This window comes from Gnatocerus cornutus, chromosome 6, assembly GCF_029298725.1.
Source record: "Gnatocerus cornutus isolate USDA-ARS CGAHR chromosome 6, icGnaCorn1.1, whole genome shotgun sequence".
Classification (NCBI taxonomy): Eukaryota; Metazoa; Arthropoda; class Insecta; order Coleoptera; family Tenebrionidae; genus Gnatocerus; species Gnatocerus cornutus.
Window position 1 is genome coordinate 14,209,436 of NC_142238.1, and position 21,525 is coordinate 14,230,960.

General features: G+C 32.5%; 1 protein-coding gene across 2 annotated transcripts; it reads right to left on the reverse strand.

Moving 5' to 3' along the window:
• Positions 1-507: 507 nt before the first annotated feature.
• LOC148173212 (putative chitinase 10) lies at positions 508-21,005 on the reverse strand. 2 transcript variants are annotated; one of them, XM_088040231.1, is made up of 9 exons: positions 20,849-21,005; positions 2,652-2,924; positions 2,419-2,604; positions 2,230-2,346; positions 1,990-2,181; positions 1,798-1,940; positions 1,651-1,747; positions 708-879; positions 508-658 (listed from the first exon to the last, which is right to left on the reverse strand). In XM_088040231.1, the coding sequence occupies exons 1-9, from the start codon at positions 20,910-20,912 to the stop codon at positions 655-657; spliced, it is 1,248 nt and encodes a 415-aa protein (XP_087896357.1). In that variant the 5' UTR covers positions 20,913-21,005; the 3' UTR covers positions 508-654. The 2 variants fall into 2 exon arrangements, with proteins under 2 accessions (XP_087896357.1, XP_087896356.1); XM_088040230.1 differs by having other exon boundaries at positions 2,652-2,942.
• Positions 21,006-21,525: the final 520 nt, after the last annotated feature.

A 21,525-nucleotide genomic window follows, 5' to 3' on the forward strand; every position in this document is an offset into this window, starting at 1 on the left:
GTTATCGAAATTTATAGAAAAAACTACAGAAAAACGGTAATTGGTTTTTTCTTAATGGCCTTTAATTAACTATTGATGAAGGCTTTTTGAATGCAAAGTTGAAATATTGAATATTATATCACTGCAAGTCTATTATGCGTAATGTGCTAATTCATTGACATTTAGGAAGCTTTTAATGCAATTTCACTTAGTTTTTTGCTAACTTAGTTAAGCCGTGACAAAAATCTAAGATATGGCTTTATATAAGGTAAATAACAACAAATCGTAAGTGTGCCCATAACTGTAAGACTTATAAGTATTTTAATTAAGTGATATAACTAAGCTAATTGCAAACTATTGGAATTATTAATGGATATTTTTCTATACTTTTTGGATAATAGGAAAACTTTCGCGCCACTTTAAAGTACTACTTTCATATTTTTCGATGATTACGACCTTTTATGGAATAATAACATGCATTTTTTACAATTTTTTTCCCGAGTTAGGAACCGCAGTAAAAAACTGAACTAGATTCTAGAACTTATATTTGATAGTTCTAATGAGAAGAAAAAACCTCCACCATCCCATACATTCCACTCGTCGTGGAATGAGATCACAAGCCAAAAAAGTCAATAAATTAAATAAATAAGGAAGTAGTAGAAGATGACTCCAACTTTAGCTGCAACAAAAGTTATGTAAAAATTGTTGGTGTGGCTTGATGATTTTACCATTTGGCAAGATGTGGCAGTAAGCATTTGTCGGACTCGGAGTCGTAAGCCAAACCTGATGGACACTGGACCACTTCAGATAGACCTTCGCGGCATAAGCAAGCAGCTGTGCATTGTGGGTTGAGGGCAAAGACGGCGCCAGGTTTACAGTTGTCGATTTTTTGCAAAAAATCTAAACGGAAAAGAAGGAAATAAAAGTTTGATTTCATCAATTTGCAAACGTTCTGATGGATGTTTTAATTTTTGACTTTTTCGCCCAAAATTAGAAGTTTTTGGCCAAATTTATGACTAAAACTATGTCTAACTTCTGATGTCGATATCTCGCTTATTTTTCGGAGTAAACTTGAGTTATTAATTACATCAGTGCATACAGAATTTTCCGCAGATTCTAAATCTTGGATTGAAATTCAGATCCGACAACAAATAAGTGAGTTAAAAGCGTTTAAATTTGTGGACAATGAACTTTTTATTCGAACATCGATCATTCAAATTCGATTATTTGAACTGAAGGCTCAGTTCTTTGGTTAATAATTCGAATAAAATCTATAAGTTGACTACTCGTTAAAACAAATTTGTTTTCGTTTCTGACGGAGAAACTTTGTGATTTTTTTGTTCAAATGATTTGAAAATGTTAAAAACTTTTGAAGAATTCATTTTTAACGGTTGTTTCAAATTTTTGCGACAAATTAATACTCCTACTACATTTCAAACGAAAAATGCCAGCAAAATTTTCTGTGTAATATTCGAGTAGCAATTTCAAAACGGGATTGCAATTTTGGATTTGAATTTGACCGGCGCATCCACCAAAAACATCAGAGAGTATAGTGCCATTATCTGTATTTTTCTCCAATCATTCTAAAGATTTTTAATAAATATGGAACTCGAATGTTGTTTAATTTCTTCATTTTTATTTCCAATATTTTATATCTAATTAGTATCGTACCTTTTGGGAGATTCGATAAGAAGTTGGATTTCGGACTAAAGATCAACGGATCCTTGCTGCAATCCACACGGTCTGCGTAATCACAGACGCCCAAATTCTGCCAACAGTAAAATAAAAAATCAAACACCCCAAATATTTCTGACTCACATCATTAAAATTGAACCCTTCCGGACAAGAATATCTCGCGACAACTTTCCCTCCAATACAAGTAAAATAGTTGCTACAATTCGCTTTTTCTCTAAAAGTACCAAAGTCGATGGGACACTCACTAGCCCCAACTTCTCCGTTTCCTAAAAAACATCATTAAATCAACCATGAGAAATTAATCTAACGAATTACTCGTCGGCGTTGTGTGATTCTGGCAATCAACATTCCCTGGATAATCACAGTATCCTTTATTTGAGAACAACAGTCCTTCAGGACACTCCTGTTCGACGACGACGTCATCCCAACAATTAACATATTTATTACAAGCTTCGCTTCGGAATTGACCTCTTGGTTTCGCACACCTTTTACGTAAACTGGGATCAACTAAAAAAATCGTGTAGTATCAAATAACACGGGTTTTACAAGTAATACTCGTGGGCAGAGTGACTATCACAGTTGGAGGAGCTGCAGTTGTGGGTGCTTGCGAAGAGGTCTGAACCGGTGAAGAAACCGTAGTCGTGTCGATTGACATCGGAGGAGGTGGAATCTCTGCGTGGTAAACGATACAGTTAATATTGTGGCGCCGAATCCGTTTTTACAGTTAGCGATTTGTATTGATACCTTCAGTTGGTCGTCCTCCGCAATCCACGTTTTCTGGATAATCACAGTAGCCTTTGGGGTTGAACACTAGAGTTTCCGGGCAGAATTGCTCCACGGCGACGCCGTCCCAACAGTTCACGTATTTGTTGCAAGCACTGCTTGGGAATTGTCCTCTTGGTCTCAAACATCTTCGTAAAAGAACGTCCACTGCAACGGTGGGATTATTACAAGAGGTTAAGGGTGTTGGACAGTACCTGGAGGAGGTGCTGTCGTGACTGGGGCAAGGGGTTGATGCACCCCTGGTGTGTTTTCGAAGTTAAAAACATCAGAGCCTCCTGATGGTCTCGTTGGACTTGGAGGAGCTGTTCCTTGCGTGAAATACGAAGCTGGAACTTGTAGCCAAACGTACTCCGAAGAGGGAGGACCTGGTGGTTGGTTTCCTTGAGGGAGTTTAGTTCCTGGCGGTACGACCACTGCTAACTGCACTTGGTTGATTGTTTGCTTTGGTTTTGCTAGATTTTGTCCTCCTGGTGCAAGATTATAAGCTAGAAACGTAAAAAACTCGTACGGCGATAAAGAGGAAATGTTGGTCTGATTTAGCAGAAACCACCAATGATGCAGACAAAAAGAAGAACAATAACGCAGCTTTTGTAATTGAACTAGTCTGAATTCTGTGCTTGTCTACGTCGGAACCAAACAATCCTGTTTTGCTACAATTACCGACGAACGATACGAATCGTCTGCTGCAATTCAGTGCAGAGGTGTGGTTACTATACAGGGTGATAAAATTAAGGCGGTAATAGGAAAATCCAGGCAGGAAAAAATTATTGAATTATTCTGCGGGCATTTTATTCAGGCTGTTTTTCTGCACTGAAAGTAACAATAAAAAGAAATAAACCACATTGATAAGAGATTCCGAAACTATTAGAAATATTGGAGAAGCGTTTGGGCGATAAAAGTTTCGGAATAGTATATTGTATAACAAGTGTTGAAAATGGAAGATTTCACACGAGTTTTGTAGAATTGAGTTAACAGAATAACTGAGTTATGGTCGATCAAAGTTTCGGAAAGTTGATTTTCATTTTTCCTCATTTTTCGTAATTTTTAAAGTTAAATATCTAGGAAACTATTTGAGATATTGAGATGCGGTTTGCGCCATTCTTTTTCTCGGCTCATTTTACGTCAGAAAATGTTTTCAAAAGCCCAAAATTCGATAGTCGATTTTTCGCGAAAAAAAATTCCGACTCAAACGATGAAAATTTTTAATTTTTTTTATTTTTGGCCATAACTCGTAAACTATTTGTCCAATGGATCTCAAATTTGGCCAGTAGATAGATTTTGAGCTCCTCTCTGGACACATGTATAATTCAAAGCTATTAAACGTCGTTTTGATTTTGAAAACATTGATTGAAAATCACCTCGAAATGATGTTTTCAAATCAGTTTTTGACCAATGCCTCGTTTATTTATTAAGCAAACTTAACAAATTTGGGTCTCATTTTACGCAGAATGTCACGCTGAATCTAAAAATATGAGAATTTTAGAATTTTTGTTAACAAATAACTGAGTTATGGCCGTTTGAAATTTTGGGTTGTCGTCAGAGGGCCAAATTTTTGAAGGTTGAAAACAATTTGTGCTCGATATCTTGGAAACTATTTCAGATATTGAGATGCGGTTTGCGCCATCGTTTTTCTCGCAATTTTTTACATAAGAAATAGTTTTTTAATTTTTTTACAGTCAAAATTTGCAAATTTTTGCAAAAATTCATGTCAAAAACTATGTCAAAATTTTGATATGGATATTTCTCTTATTTTTTAGAGTAAACATAAGTTATTATACATCAGTGTACGCAGAATTTTTCGCAGCTTCCAAATCTGGGATTTAAATTCAGATCCGACAACAAATAACTGAGTTGTGGTCGATCAAAGTTTCGAAAAGTTGATTTTCATTTTTCCTCATCTTTCGTAATTTTTAAAGTTAAATATCTAGGAAACTGTTTGAGATATTGAGATGCGGTTTGCGTCATTCTTTTTCTCGGCTCATTTTACGTCAGAAAATGTTTTCAAAAGGCCAAAATTCGATAGTCGATTTTTCGCGAAAAAAAATTCCGACTCAAACGATGAAAATTTTTAATTTTCTTTATTTTTGGCCATAACTCGTAAACTATTTGTCCAATGGATCTCAAATTTGGCCAGTAGATAGATTTTGAGCTCCTCTCTTGACACATGTATAATTCAAAGCTATTAAGCGTCGTTTTGATTTTGAAAACATTGATTGAAAATCACCCTGAAATGATGTTTTCAAAACAGTTTTTGACCAATGCCTCGTTTATTTATTAAGCAAACTTGACAAATGTGGGTCTCATTTTACGCAGAATGTCACGCTGAATCTAAAAATATGCGAATTTTTTAACTTTTGTTAACAAATAACTGAATTATGGCCGTTTGAAATTTTGGGTTGTCGCCAGAGGGCCAAATTTTTGAAGGTTGAAAACAATTTGTGCTCGATATCTTGGAAACTATTTCAGATATTGAGATGCGGTTTGCGCCATCGTTTTTCTCGCGACTTTTTACATAAGAAATAGTTTTTTGATTTTTCTACAGTCGAAATTTGCAAATTTTTGCAAAAATTCATGTCAAAAACTATGTCAAAATTTTGATATGGATATTTCGCTTATTTTTAGAGTAAACTTAAGTTATTATACATCAGTGTACGCAGAATTTTACGCAGGTTCCAAATCTGGGATTTAAATTCAGATCCGACAACAAATAACTGAGTTATGGTCGATCAAAGTTTCGAAAAGTTGATTTTCATTTTTCCTCATTTTTCGTAATTTTTAAAGTTAAATATCTAGGAAACTATTTGAGATATTGAGATGCGGTTTGCGTCATTCTTTTTCTCGGCTCATTTTACGTCAGAAAATGTTTTCAAAAGGCCAAAATTCGATAGTCGATTTTTCGCGAAAAAAAATTCCGACTCAAACGATGAAAATTTTTAATTTTCCTTATTTTTGGCCATAACTCGTAAACTATTTGTCCAATGGATCTCAAATTTGGCCAGTAGATAGATTTTGAGCTCCTCTTTCGACTGATGTATAATTCAAAGCTATTAAACGTCGTTTTGATTTTGAAAACATTGATTGAAAATCACCATGAAATGCTGTTTTCAAAACAGTTTTTGACCAATACCTCGTTTATTTATTAAGCAAACTTAACAAATTTGGGTCTCATTTTACGCAGAATGTCACGCTGAATCTAAAAATATGCGAATTTTTGAACTTTTGTCAACAAATAACTGAGTTATGGCCGTTTGAAATTTTGGGTTGTCGCCAGAGGGCCAAATTTTTGAAGGTTGAAAACAATTTGTGCTCGATATCTTGGAAACTATTTCAGATATTGAGATGCGGTTTGCGCCATCGTTTTTCTCGCGACTTTTTACATAAGAAATAGTTTTTTGATTTTTCTACAGTCGAAATTTGCAAATTTTTGCAAAAATTCATGTCAAAAACTATGTCAAAATTTTGATATGAATATTTCGCTTATTTTTAGAGTAAACTTAAGTTATTATACATCAGTGTACGCAGAATTTTACGCAGCTTCCAAATCTGGGATTTAAATTCAGATCCGACAACAAATAACTGAGTTATGGTCGATCAAAGTTTCGAAAAGTTGATTTTCATTTTTCCTCATTTTTCGTAATTTTTATAGTTAAATATCTAGGAAACTATTTGAGATATTGAGATGCGGTTTGCGTCATTCTTTTTCTCGGCTCATTTTACGTCAGAAAATGTTTTCAAAAGGCCAAAATTCGATAGTCGATTTTTCGCGAAAAAAAATTCCGACTCAAACGATGAAAATTTTTAATTTTCTTTATTTTTGGCCATAACTCGTAAACTATTTGTCCAATGGATCTCAAATTTGGCCAGTAGATAGATTTTGAGCTCCTCTTTCGACTGATGTATAATTCAAAGCTATTAAACGTCGTTTTGATTTTGAAAACATTGATTGAAAATCACCCTGAAATGCTGTTTTCAAAACAGTTTTTGACCAATACCTCGTTTATTTATTAAGCAAACTTAACAAATTTGGGTCTCATTTTACGCAGAATGTCACGCTGAATCTAAAAATATGCGAATTTTTGAACTTTTGTTGACAAATAACCGAGTTATGGCCGTTTGAAATTTTGGGTTGTCGCCAGAGGACCAAATTTTTGAAGGTTGAAAACAATTTGTGCTCGATATCTTGGAAACTATTTCAGATATTGAGATGCGGTTTGCGCCATCGTTTTTCTCGCAATTTTTTACATAAGAAATAGTTTTTTGATTTTTTTACAGTCGAAATTTACCAATTTTTGCAAAAATTCATGTCAAGAACTATGTCAAAATTTTGATATGGATATTTCGCTTATTTTTTAGAGTAAATTTAAGTTATTATACATCAGTGTACGCAGAATTTTACGCAGCTTCCAAATCTGTGATTTAAATTCAGATCCGACAACAAATAACTGAGTTATGGTCGATCAAAGTTTCAGAAAGTTGATTTTCATTTTTCCTCATTTTTCATAATTTTTAAAGTTAAATATCTAGGAAACTATTTGAGATATTGAGATGCGGTTTGCGTCATTCTTTTTCTCGGCTCATTTTAAGTCAGAAAATGTTTTCAAAAGCCCAAAATTCGATAGTCGATTTTTCGCGAAAAAAAATTCCGACTCAAACGATGAAAATTTTTAATGTTCTTTATTTTTGGCCATAACGCGTAAACTATTTGTCCAATGGATCTCAAATTTGGCCAGTAGATAGATTTTGAGCTCCTCATTCGACTGATGTATAATTCAAAGCTATTAAACGTCGTTTTGATTTTGAAAACATTGATTGAAAATCACCCTGAAATGCTGTTTTCAAAACAGTTTTTGACCAATACCTCGTTTATTTATTAAGCAAACTTAACAAATTTGGGTCTCATTTTACGCAGAATGTCACGCTGAATCTAAAAATATGCGAATTTTTGAACTTTTGTTGACAAATAACTGAGTTATGGCCGTTTGAAATTTTGGGTTGTCGCCAGAGGGCCAAATTTTTGAAGGTTGAAAACAATTTGTGCTCGATATCTTGGAAACTATTTCAGATATTGAGATGCGGTTTGCGCCATCGTTTTTCTCGCGACTTTTTACATAAGAAATACTTTTTTGATTTTTCTACAGTCGAAATTTGCAAATTTTTGCAAAAATTCATGTCAAAAACTATGTCAAAATTTTGATATGGATATTTCGCTTATTTTTAGAGAAAACTTAAGTTATTATACATCAGTGTACGCAGAATTTTATGCAGCTTCCAAATCTGGGATTTAAATTCAGATCCGACAACAAATAACTGAGTTATGGTCGATCAAAATTTCGAAAAGTTGATTTTCATTTTTCCTCATTTTTTCGTAATTTTTAAAGTTAAATATCTACGAAACTATTTGAGATATTGAGATGCGGTTTGCGCCATTCTTTTTCTCGGCTCATTTTACGTCAGAAAATGTTTTCAAAAGGCCAAAATTCGATAGTCGATTTTTCGCGAAAAAAAATTCCGACTCAAACGATGAAAATTTTTAATTTTCTTTATTTTTGGCCATAACTCGTAATCTATTTGTCCAATAGATCTCAAATTTGGCCAGTAGATAGATTTTGAGCTCCTCTTTCGACTGATGTATAATTCAAAGCTATTAAACGTCGTTTTGATTTTGAAAACATTGATTGAAAATCACCCTGAAATGCTGTTTTCAAAACAGTTTTTGACCAATACCTCGTTTATTTATTAAGCAAACTTAACAAATTTGGGTCTCATTTTACGCAGAATGTCACGCTGAATCTAAAAATATGAGAATTTTTGAATTTTTGTCAACAAATAACTGAGTTATGACCTTTTGAAATTTTGGGTTGTCGCCAGAGGACCAAATTTTTGAAGGTTGAAAACAATTTGTGCTCGATATCTTGGAAACTGTTTCAGATATTGAGATGCGGTTTGCGCCATCGTTTTTCTCGCGACTTTTTACATAAGAAATAGTTTTTTGATTTTTCTACAGTCGAAATTTGCAAATTTTTGCAAAAATTCATGTCAAAAACTATGTCAAAATTTTGATATGGATATTTCGCTTATTTTTAGAGTAAACTTAAGTTATTATACATCAGTGTACGCAGAATTTTACGCAGCTTCCAAATCTGGGATTTAAATTCAGATCCGACAACAAATAACTGAGTTATGGTCGATCAAAGTTTCGAAAAGTTGATTTTCATTTTTCCTCATTTTTCGTAATTTTTATAGTTAAATATCTAGGAAACTATTTGAGATATTGAGATGCGGTTTGCGTCATTCTTTTTCTCGGCTCATTTTACGTCAGAAAATGTTTTCAAAAGGCCAAAATTCGATAGTCGATTTTTCGCGAAAAAAAATTCCGACTCAAACGATGAAAATTTTTAATTTTCTTTATTTTTGGCCATAACTCGTAAACTATTTGTCCAATGGATCTCAAATTTGGCCAGTAGATAGATTTTGAGCTCCTCTTTCGACTGATGTATAATTCAAAGCTATTAAACGTCGTTTTGATTTTGAAAACATTGATTGAAAATCACCCTGAAATGCTGTTTTCAAAACAGTTTTTGACCAATACCTCGTTTATTTATTAAGCAAACTTAACAAATTTGGGTCTCATTTTACGCAGAATGTCACGCTGAATCTAAAAATATGCGAATTTTTGAACTTTTGTTGACAAATAACTGAGTTATGGCCGTTTGAAATTTTGGGTTGTCTCCAGAGGGCCAAATTTTTGAAGGTTGAAAACAATTTGTGCTCGATATCTTGGAAACTATTTCAGATATTGAGATGCGGTTTGCGCCATCGTTTTTCTCGCGACTTTTTACATAAGAAATAGTTTTTTGATTTTTCTACAGTCTAAATTTGCAAATTTTTGCAAAAATTCATGTCAAAAACTATGTCAAAATTTTGATATGGATATTTCGCTTATTTTTAGAGTAAACTTAAGTTATTATACATCAGTGTACGCAGAATTTTACGCAGGTTCCAAATCTGGGATTTAAATTCAGATCCGACAACAAATAACTGAGTTATGGTCGATCAAAGTTTCGAAAAGTTGATTTTCATTTTTCCTCATTTTTCGTAATTTTTAAAGTTAAATATCTAGGAAACTATTTGAGATATTGAGATGCGGTTTGCGTCATTCTTTTTCTCGGCTCATTTTACGTCAGAAAATGTTTTCAAAAGGCCAAAATTCGATAGTCGATTTTTCGCGAAAAAAAATTCCGACTCAAACGATGAAAATTTTTAATTTTCTTTATTTTTGGCCATAACTCGTAAACTATTTGTCCAATGGATCTCAAATTTGGCCAGTAGATAGATTTTGAGCTCCTCTTTCGACTGATGTATAATTCAAAGGTATTAAACGTCGTTTTGATTTTGAAAACATTGATTGAAAATCACCATGAAATGCTGTTTTCAAAACAGTTTTTGACCAATACCTCGTTTATTTATTAAGCAAACTTAACAAATTTGGGTCTCATTTTACGCAGAATGTCACGCTGAATCTAAAATATGCGAATTTTTGAACTTTTGTTAACAAATAACTGAGTTATGGCCGTTTGAAATTTTGGGTTGTCGCCAGAGGGCCAAATTTTTGAAGGTTGAAAACAATTTGTGCTCGATATCTTGGAAACTATTTCAGATATTGAGATGCGGTTTGCGCCATCGTTTTTCTCGCGACTTTTTACATAAGAAATAGTTTTTTGATTTTTCTACAGTCGAAATTTGCAAATTTTTGCAAAAATTCATGTCAAAAACTATGTCAAAATTTTGATATGAATATTTCGCTTATTTTTAGAGTAAACTTAAGTTATTATACATCAGTGTACGCAGAATTTTACGCAGCTTCCAAATCTGGGATTTAAATTCAGATCCGACAACAAATAACTGAGTTATGGTCGATCAAAGTTTCGAAAAGTTGATTTTCATTTTTCCTCATTTTTCGTAATTTTTATAGTTAAATATCTAGGAAACTATTTGAGATATTGAGATGCGGTTTGCGTCATTCTTTTTCTCGGCTCATTTTACGTCAGAAAATGTTTTCAAAAGGCCAAAATTCGATAGTCGATTTTTCGCGAAAAAAAATTCCGACTCAAACGATGAAAATTTTTAATTTTCTTTATTTTTGGCCATAACTCGTAAACTATTTGTCCAATGGATCTCAAATTTGGCCAGTAGATAGATTTTGAGCTCCTCTTTCGACTGATGTATAATTCAAAGCTATTAAACGTCGTTTTGATTTTGAAAACATTGATTGAAAATCACCCTGAAATGCTGTTTTCAAAACAGTTTTTGACCAATACCTCGTTTATTTATTAAGCAAACTTAACAAATTTGGGTCTCATTTTACGCAGAATGTCACGCTGAATCTAAAAATATGCGAATTTTTGAACTTTTGTTGACAAATAACTGAGTTATGGCCGTTTGAAATTTTGGGTTGTCGCCAGAGGGCCAAATTTTTGAAGGTTGAAAACAATTTGTGCTCGATATCTTGGAAACTATTTCAGATATTGAGATGCGGTTTGCGCCATCGTTTTTCTCGCGACTTTTTACATAAGAAATAGTTTTTTGATTTTTCTACAGTCGAAATTTGCAAATTTTTGCAAAAATTCATGTCAAAAACTATGTCAAAATTTTGATATGGATATTTCGCTTATTTTTAGAGAAAACTTAAGTTATTATACATCAGTGTACGCAGAATTTTATGCAGCTTCCAAATCTGGGATTTAAATTCAGATCCGACAACAAATAACTGAGTTATGGTCGATCAAAATTTCGAAAAGTTGATTTTCATTTTTCCTCATTTTTTCGTAATTTTTAAAGTTAAATATCTACGAAACTATTTGAGATATTGAGATGCGGTTTGCGCCATTCTTTTTCTCGGCTCATTTTACGTCAGAAAATGTTTTCAAAAGGCCAAAATTCGATAGTCGATTTTTCGCGAAAAAAAATTCCGACTCAAACGATGAAAATTTTTAATTTTCTTTATTTTTGGCCATAACTCGTAATCTATTTGTCCAATAGATCTCAAATTTGGCCAGTAGATAGATTTTGAGCTCCTCTTTCGACTGATGTATAATTCAAAGCTATTAAACGTCGTTTTGATTTTGAAAACATTGATTGAAAATCACCCTGAAATGCTGTTTTCAAAACAGTTTTTGACCAATACCTCGTTTATTTATTAAGCAAACTTAACAAATTTGGGTCTCATTTTACGCAGAATGTCACGCTGAATCTAAAAATATGCGAATTTTTGAATTTTTGTCAACAAATAACTGAGTTATGGCCGTTTGAAATTTTGGGTTGTCGCCAGAGGACCAAATTTTTGAAGGTTGAAAACAATTTGTGCTCGAAATCTTGGAAACTATTTCAGATATTGAGATGCGGTTTGCGCCATCGTTTTTCTCGCAATTTTTTACATAAGAAATAGTTTTTTGATTTTTTTACAGTCGAAATTTGCCAATTTTTGCAAAAATTCATGTCAAGAACTATGTCAAAATTTTGATATGGATATTTCGCTTATTTTTTAGAGTAAATTTAAGTTATTATACATCAGTGTACGCAGAACTTTACGCAGCTTCCAAATCTGTGATTTAAATTCAGATCCGACAACAAATAACTGAGTTATGGTCGATCAAAGTTTCGGAGAGTTGATTTTCATTTTTCCTCATTTTTCATAATTTTTAAAGTTAAATATCTAGGAAACTATTTGAGATATTGAGATGCGGTTTGCGCCATTTTTTTTCTCGGCTCATTTTAAGCCAGAAAATGTTTTCAAAAGCCCAAAATTCGATAGTCGATTTTTCGCGAAAAAAAATTCCGACTCAAACGATGAAAATTTTTAATTTTCTTTATTTTTGGCCATAACTCGTAATCTATTTGTCCAATAGATCTCAAATTTGGCCAGTAGATAGATTTTGAGCTCCTCTTTCGACTGATGTATAATTCAAAGCTATTAAACGTCGTTTTGATTTTGAAAACATTGATTGAAAATCACCCTGAAATGCTGTTTTCAAAACAGTTTTTGACCAATACCTCGTTTATTTATTAAGCAAACTTAACAAATTTGGGTCTCATTTTACGCAGAATGTCACGCTGAATCTAAAAATATGAGAATTTTTGAATTTTTGTCAACAAATAACTGAGTTATGGCCGTTTGAAATTTTGGGTTGTCGCCAGAGGACCAAATTTTTGAAGGTTGAAAACAATTTGTGCTCGAAATCTTGGAAACTATTTCAGATATTGAGATGCGGTTTGCGCCATCGTTTTTCTCGCAATTTTTTACATAAGAAATGGTTTTTTGATTTTTTTACAGTCGAAATTTGCCAATTTTTGCAAAAATTCATGTCAAGAACTATGTCAAAATTTTGATATGGATATTTCGCTTATTTTTTAGAGTAAATTTAAGTTATTATACATCAGTGTACGCAGAATTTTACGCAGCTTCCAAATCTGTGATTTAAATTCAGATCCGACAACAAATAACTGAGTTATGGTCGATCAAAGTTTCGGAAAGTTGATTTTCATTTTTCCTCATTTTTCATAATTTTTAAAGTTAAATATCTAGGAAACTATTTGAGATATTGAGATGCGGTTTGCGCCATTCTTTTTCTCGGCTCATTTTAAGTCAGAAAATGTTTTCAAAAGCCCAAAATTCGATAGTCGATTTTTCGCGAAAAAGAATTCCGACTCAAACGATGAAAATTTTTAATTTTCTTTATTTTTGGCCATAACGCGTAAACTATTGGTCCAATGGATCTCAAATTTGGCCAGTAGATAGATTTTGAGCTCTTCATTCGACTGATGTATAATTCAAAGCTATTAAACGTCGTTTTGATTTTGAAAACATTGATTGAAAATCACCCTGAAATGCTGTTTTCAAAACAGTTTTTGACCAATACCTCGTTTATTTATTAAGCAAACTTAACAAATTTGGGTCTCATTTTACGCAGAATGTCACGCTGAATCTAAAAATATGCGAATTTTTGAACTTTTGTTAACAAATAACTGAGTTATGGCCGTTTGAAATTTTGGGTTGTCGCCAGAGGGCCAAATTTTTGAAGGTTGAAAACAATTTGTGCTCGATATCTTGGAAACTATTTCAGATATTGAGATGCGGTTTGCGCCATCGTTTTTCTCGCGACTTTTTACATAAGAAATAGTTTTTTGATTTTTCTACAGTCGAAATTTGGAAATTTTTGCAAAAATTCATGTCAAAAACTATGTCAAAATTTTGATATGGATATTTCGCTTATTTTTAGACTAAACTTAAGTTATTATACATCAGTGTACGCAGAATTTTACGCAGCTTCCAAATCTGTGATTTAAATTCAGATCCGACAACAAATAACTGAGTTATGGTCGATCAAAGTTTCGAAAAGTTGATTTTCATTTTTCCTCATTTTTCGTAATTTTTAAAGTTAAATATCTACGAAACTATTTGAGATATTGAGATGCGGTTTGCGCCATTCTTTTTCTCGGCTCATTCTACGTCAGAAAATGTTTTCAAAAGGCCAAAATTCGATAGTCGATTTTTCGCGAAAAAAAATTCCGACTCAAACGATGAAAATTTTTAATTTTCTTTATTTTTGGCCATAACTCGTAAACTATTTGTCCAATGGATCTCAAATCTGGCCAGTAGATAGATTTTGAGCTCCTCATTCGACTGATGTATAATTCAAAGCTATTAAACGTCGTTTTGATTTTGAAAACATTGATTGAAAATCACCCTGAAATGCTGTTTTCAAAACAGTTTTTGACCAATACCTCGTTTATTTATTAAGCAAACTTAACAAATTTGGGTCTCATTTTACGCAGAATGTCACGCTGAATCTAAAAATATCAGAATTTTTGAATTTTTGTCAACAAATAACTGAGTTATGGCCGTTTGAAATTTTGGGTTGTCGCCAGAGGACCAAATTTTTGAAGGTTGAAAACAATTTGTGCTCGATATCTTGGAAACTATTTCAGATATTGAGATTCGGTTTGCGCCATCGTTTTTCTCGCAATTTTTTACATAAGAAATAGTTTTTTGATTTTTTTACAGTCGAAATTTACCAATTTTTGCAAAAATTCATGTCAAGAACTATGTCAAAATTTTGATATGGATATTTCGCTTATTTTTTAGAGTAAATTTAAGTTATTATACATCAGTGTACGCAGAATTTTACGCAGCTTCCAAATCTGGGATTTAAATTCAGATCCGACAACAAATAACTGAGTTATGGTCGATCAAAGTTTCGGAAAGTTGATTTTCATTTTTCCTCATTTTTCATAATTTTTAAAGTTAAATATCTAGGAAACTATTTGAGATATTGAGATGCGGTTTGCGCCATTTTTTTTCTCGGCTCATTTTAAGCCAGAAAATGTTTTCAAAAGCCCAAAATTCGATAGTCGATTTTTCGCGAAAAAAAATTCCGACTCAAACGATGAAAATTTTTAATTTTCTTTATTTTTGGCCATAACTCGTAAACTATTTGTCCAATGGATCTCAAATTTGGCCAGTAGATAGATTTTGAGCTCCTCTTTCGACTGATGTATAATTCAAAGCTATTAAACGTCGTTTTGATTTTGAAAACATTGATTGAAAATCACCCTGAAATGCTGTTTTCAAAACAGTTTTTGACCAATACTTCGTTTATTTATTAAGCAAACTTAACAAATTTGGGTCTCATTTTACGCAGAATGTCACGCTGAATCTAAAAATATGCGAATTTTTGAACTTTTGTTAACAAATAACTGAGTTATGGCCGTTTGAAATTTTGGGTTGTCGCCAGAGGGCCAAATTTTTGAAGGTTGAAAACAATTTGTGCTCGATATCTTGGAAACTATTTCAGATATTGAGATGCGGTTTGCCCATCGTTTTTCTCGCGACTTTTTACATAAGAAATAGTTTTTTGATTTTTCTACAGTCGAAATTTGCAAATTTTTGCAAAAATTCATGTCTAAAACTATGTCAAAATTTTGATATGGATATTTCGCTTATTTTTAGAGTAAACTTAAGTTATTATACATCAGTGTACGCAGAATTTTACGCAGCTTCCAAATCTGTGATTTAAATTCAGATCCGACAACAAATAACTGAGTTATGGTCGATCAAAGTTTCGGAGAGTTGATTTTCATTTTTCCTCAATTTTCATAATTTTTAAAGTTAAATATCTAGGAAACTATTTGAGATATTGAGATGCGGTTTGCGCCATTTTTTTTCTCGGCTCATTTTAAGCCAGAAAATGTTTTCAAAAGCCCAAAATTCGATAGTCGATTTTTCGCGAAAAAAAATTCCGACTCAAACGATGAAAATTTTTAATTTTCTTTATTTTTGGCCATAACTCGTAATCTATTTGTCCAATAGATCTCAAATTTGGCCAGTAGATAGATTTTGAGCTCCTCTTTCGACTGATGTATAATTCAAAGCTATTAAACGTCGTTTTGATTTTGAAAACATTGATTGAAAATCACCCTGAAATGCTGTTTTCAAAACAGTTTTTGACCAATACCTCGTTTATTTATTAAGCAAACTTAACAAATTTGGGTCTCATTTTACGCAGAATGTCACGCTGAATCTAAAAATATGAGAATTTTTGAATTTTTGTCAACAAATAACTGAGTTATGGCCGTTTGAAATTTTGGGTTGTCGCCATAGGACCAAATTTTTGAAGGTTGAAAACAATTTGTGCTCGATATCTTGGAAACTGTTTCAGATATTGAGATGCGGTTTGCGCCATCGTTTTTCTCGCAATTTTTTACATAAGAAATAGTTTTTTGATTTTTTTACAGTCGAAATTTGCAAATTTTTGCAAAAATTCATGTCAAAAACTATGTCAAAATTTTGATATGGATATTTCGCTTATTTTTTAGAGTAAATTTAAGTTATTATACATCAGTGTACGCAGAATTTTACGCAGCTTCCAAATCTGTGATTTAAATTCAGATCCGACAACAAATAACTGAGTTATGGTCGATCAGAGTTTCGGAAAGTTGATTTTCATTTTTCCTCATTTTTCATAATTTTTAAAGTTAAATATCTAGGAAACTATTTGAGATATTGAGATGCGGTTTGCGCCATTTTTTTTCTCGGCTCATTTTAAGCCAGAAAATGTTTTCAAAAGCCCAAAATTCGATAGTCGATTTTTCGCGAAAAAAAATTCCGACTCAAACGATGAAAATTTTTAATTTTCTTTATTTTTGGCCATAACGCGTAAACTATTTGTCCAATGGATCTCAAATTTGGCCAGTAGATAGATTTTGAGCTCCTCATTCGACTGATGTATAATTCAAAGCTATTAAACGTCGTTTTGATTTTGAAAACATTGATTGAAAATCACCCTGAAATGCTGTTTTCAAAACAGTTTTTGACCAATACCTCGTTTATTTATTAAGCAAACTTAACAAATTTGGGTCTCATTTTACGCAGAATGTCACGCTGAATCTAAAAATATGAGAATTTTTGAATTTTTGTCAACAAATAACTGAGTTATGGCCGTTTGAAATTTTGGGTTGTCGCCAGAGGACCAAATTTTTGAAGGTTGAAAACAATTTGTGCTCGATATCTTGGAAACTGTTTCAGATATTGAGATGCGGTTTGCGCCATCGTTTTTCTCGCAATTTTTTACATAGGAAATAGTTTTTTGATTTTTTTACAGTCGAAATTTGCAAATTTTTGCAAAAATTCATGTCAAAAACTATGTCAAAATTTTGATATGGATATTTCGCTTATTTTTTAGAGTAAATTTAAGTTATTATACATCAGTGTACGCAGAATTTTACGCAGCTTCCAAATCTGTGATTTAAATTCAGATCCGACAACAAATAACTGAGTTATGGTCGATCAAAGTTTCGGAAAGTTGATTTTCATTTTTCCTCATTTTTCATAATTTTTAAAGTTAAATATCTAGGAAACTATTTGAGATATTGAGATGCGGTTTGCGTCATTCTTTTTCTCGGCTCATTTTAAGTCTGAAAATGTTTTCAAAAGCCCAAAATTCGATAGTCGATTTTTCGCGAAAAAAAATTCCGACTCAAACGATGAAAATTTTTAATTTTCTTTATTTTTGGCTATAACGCGTAAACTATTTGTCCAATGGATCTCAAATTTGGCCAGTAGATAGATTTTGAGCTCCTCATTCGACTGATGTATAATTCAAAGCTATTAAACGTCGTTTTGATTTTGAAAACATTGATTGAAAATCACCCTGAAATGCTGTTTTCAAAACAGTTTTTGACCAATACCTCGTTTATTTATTAAGCAAACTTAACAAATTTGGGTCTCATTTTACGCAGAATGTCACGCTGAATCTAAAAATATGAGAATTTTTGAATTTTTGTCAACAAATAACTGAGTTATGGCCGTTTGAAATTTTGGGTTGTCGCCAGAGGACCAAATTTTTGAAGGTTGAAAACAATTTGTGCTCGATATCTTGGAAACTATTGCAGATATTGAGATGCGGTTTGCGCCATCGTTTTTCTCGCAATTTTTTACATAAGAAATAGTTTTTTGATTTTTTTACAGTCGAAATTTGCCAATGTTTGCAAAAATTCATGTCAAGAACTATGTCAAAATTTTGATATGGATATTTCGCTTATTTTTTAGAGTAAATTTAAGTTATTATACATCAGTGTACGCAGAATTTTACGCAGCTTCCAAATCTGTGATTTAAATTCAGATCCGACAACAAATAACTGAGTTATGGTCGATCAAAGTTTTGGAAAGTTGATTTTCATTTTTCCTCATTTTTCATAATTTTTAAAGTTAAATATCTAGGAAACTATTTGAGATATTGAGATGCGGTTTGCGCCATTTTTTTTCTCGGCTCATTTTAAGCCAGAAAATGTTTTCAAAAGCCCAAAATTCGATAGTCGATTTTTCGCGAAAAAAAATTCCGACTCAAACGATGAAAATTTTTAATTTTCTTTATTTTTGGCCATAACGCGTAAACTATTGGTCCAATGGATCTCAAATTTGGCCAGTAGATAGATTTTGAGCTCCTCATTCGACTGATGTATAATTCAAAGCTATTAAACGTCGTTTTGATTTTGAAAACATTGATTGAAAATCACCCTGAAATGCTGTTTTCAAAACAGTTTTTGACCAATACCTCGTTTATTTATTAAGCAAACTTAACAAATTTGGGTCTCATTTTACGCAGAATGTCACGCTGAATCTAAAAATATGAGAATTTTTGAAGTTTTGTCAACAAATAACTGAGTTATGGCCGTTTGAAATTTTGGGTTGTCGCCAGAGGACCAAATTTTTGAAGGTTGAAAACAATTTGTGCTCGATATCTTGGAAACTATTTCAGATATTGAGATGCGGTTTGCGCCATCGTTTTTCTCGCGATTTTTTACATAAGAAATAGTTTTTTGATTTTTCTACAGTCGAAATTTGCAAATTTTTGCAAAAATTCATGTCGAAAACTATGTCAAAATTTTGATATCGATATCTCGCTTATTTTTTAGAGTAAACTTAAGTTATTATACATCAGTGTACGCAGAATTTTACGCAGATTTAAAATCTGGGATTTAAATTCAGATCCGACAACAAATAACTGAGTTATGGTCGATCAAAGTTTCGGAAAGTTGATTTTTATTTTTCCTCATTTTTCATAATTTTTAAAGTTAAATATCTAGGAAACTATTTGAGAAATTGAGATGCGGTTTGCGCCATTCTTTTTCTCGGCTCATTTTAAGTCAGAAAATGTTTTCAAAAGCCCAAAATTCGATAGTCGATTTTTCGCAAAAAAAAATTCCGACTCAAACGATGAAAATTTTTAATTTTCTTTATTTTTGACCATAACTCGTAAACTATTTGTCCGATGGATCTCAAATTTGGCCAGTAGATAGATTTTGAGCTCCTCTCTCGATTGATGTATAATTCAAAGCTATTAATCGTCGTTCTTATTTTGAAAACATTGATTGAAAATCACCCTGAAATGCTGTTTTCAAAACAGTTTTTGACCTCGTTTAATATTAAGCAAACATAACGAATTTGGGTCTCATTTTACGCAGAAAGTCACGCTGAATCTAAAAATATGAGAATTTTTGAATTTTTGTCAACAAATAACTGAGTTATGGCCGTTTGAAATTTTGGGTTGTCGCCAGATGACCAAATTTTTGAAGGTTGAAAAAAATTTGTGCTCGATATCTTGGAAACTATTTCAGATATTGAGATGCGGTTTGCGCCATCGTTTTTCTCGCGATTTTTTACATAAGAAATAGTTTTTTGGTTTTTCTACAGTCGAAATTTGCAAATTTTTGCAAAAATTCATGTCGAAAACTATGTCAAAATTTTGATATCGATATATCGCTTATTTTTTTAAAAAATAAACAACATTGATATGAAATTCAGAAATCTATTAAAATAGATTGTAAATTATTACTTTTTTAATAGAACGTTTTCAACAGGATGCAGATCGACCACAAAATTATTTTCTCATTTAAATTTCCTCTCGAATGAATTTTAAAGTGATAATTAATTCGAAGTTTATCGATTCGCTATTCTGGTTTTCAGCCAAAAAAAAGTGTCTTTGGACCCATTTATGGTATCTGCGGCTGTATCAATTCTGACTGAAGAGATTAATTGGGTTAACCGCCGAATTCGTCTTTAAAATAACAATAACTTTTGGAGTTGTTGACCCTAAGACGAAGAAATTGTGGGCAGAAAACCTTTTTTTAATTTTTATTATTTCTTCCATCCATTTTAGGATCTTCTACCATTTACGAAGCCGCTTGATGGGATAAGTAGGCAGAATACCTAACTTTGCTCGCGGTATCTCGAGATTTTTAAACGAAATTCGCCCACATTTCTCTGCTGCTCCAGTTAATTTATGCTAATTACAGAATCTAATCGACCACTTCGTAAAATTAACTATAGCATGTGATTTGTTTTAATTTTGAAATCTCCAAGAGCGGGTTCCATTTTTTGCTCCGTTATTTATTCGAGCTGATTAAGTGGAATCCTGCTACTTATCTACCTGCATCCTGCGAAACTAATGAAGCCTCAGGTAAATGAGTCTTGGATTAATTAATTTTTATTGATAAACAAACCAACAGAAACGTATGAAAATGAAATTACAGAATCTGAAAATGATGCGTAATTTCAGTAATCCGGTTTCTGGATCCGCAATTTATTTCTCAGATCGGATTTTGCGGTTTCGAGTGGTGCAGCTGCCAACCAGATAACAACAGCAGATGATGAGAAAATTTCAGTAAATATGACAAACACGATCGTAAAATTGTACACCTGGATCTGGGCGATAAACTGTCTTGTTGTGTAATTTAATTAGCCCGGAAAATTAGAGATGATGTTAATTTTATACCAGTCGTAAAAGAGCGCGTTTGGAAAAGCACTGAAATAGATTTTATAAAAAAGAGTACTTACTATTTGCCGCCACAATGGTTTGAACAATTATGCAAACAATCACTTGTCTCTCAAAAATTACCATTTTGCTTTTTCACCCCTTCTGGTGATCTCGAGAGCTAGAGACAATTCGCGAATTTGTTTCAAAGTCACGGTCAAGTCTTCTTATACAAGCAGGGAATTTCCCCCTCTTCAAAATGCAAAAAGGCAAAATTGTACATTTTATCTTCATACCGTTTTCTTTCAAATTAGGAGATTCTAAGGAGGATAACTGTTAATCGTTGGATTTATGCACTAAAAACAAGTTCTAGAATTCACAATACAACGATTTTACATATCAGGAGCCTACACTGCATTTTGATTCCCATCGGTGCGAAATGTCTGAAAATGGAAATCTTGTGTGGAGATAAAATTTTTATTTTAACGGAATCCAATTAAAGTGTTTTTATTATGGTAATTACAGTCAGCTCGGTGATGCTGATAACTAAACATCCACCATAATTTAAATGTCTGTAAACATGAACTGCTGTAATTTCAGTTAAATTTATTTAATTTCTTCATTAATTTCGCGTGCTCGTTAATGTCTAAATATAAATGCCCCACCAATACTTAATTTTATTTTTTCATTTTTGCATTTGTGCTGTTTTTATTGTTAACCCAGACAGTGTTCTGTTGTCTTCAGGCAATTTTAAGATCAA

What these genes read in the sequence shown, in the direction of transcription:
- LOC148173212 (XM_088040230.1), bottom strand. Translation starts at nt 20,912, where the DNA reads ATGGTAATTTTTGAGAGACAAGTGATTGTTTGCATAATTGTTCAAACC. An exon ending in CACGACAGCACCTCCTCCAG is followed by an intron (nt 2,605 to 2,651) that starts GTACTGTCCAAC and finishes CCACCGTTGCAG; the next exon opens with TGGACGTTCTTTTACGAAGA. An exon ending in CTTATCGAATCTCCCAAAAG is followed by an intron (nt 880 to 1,650) that starts GTACGATACTAA and finishes TTTTCCGTTTAG; the next exon opens with ATTTTTTGCAAAAAATCGAC.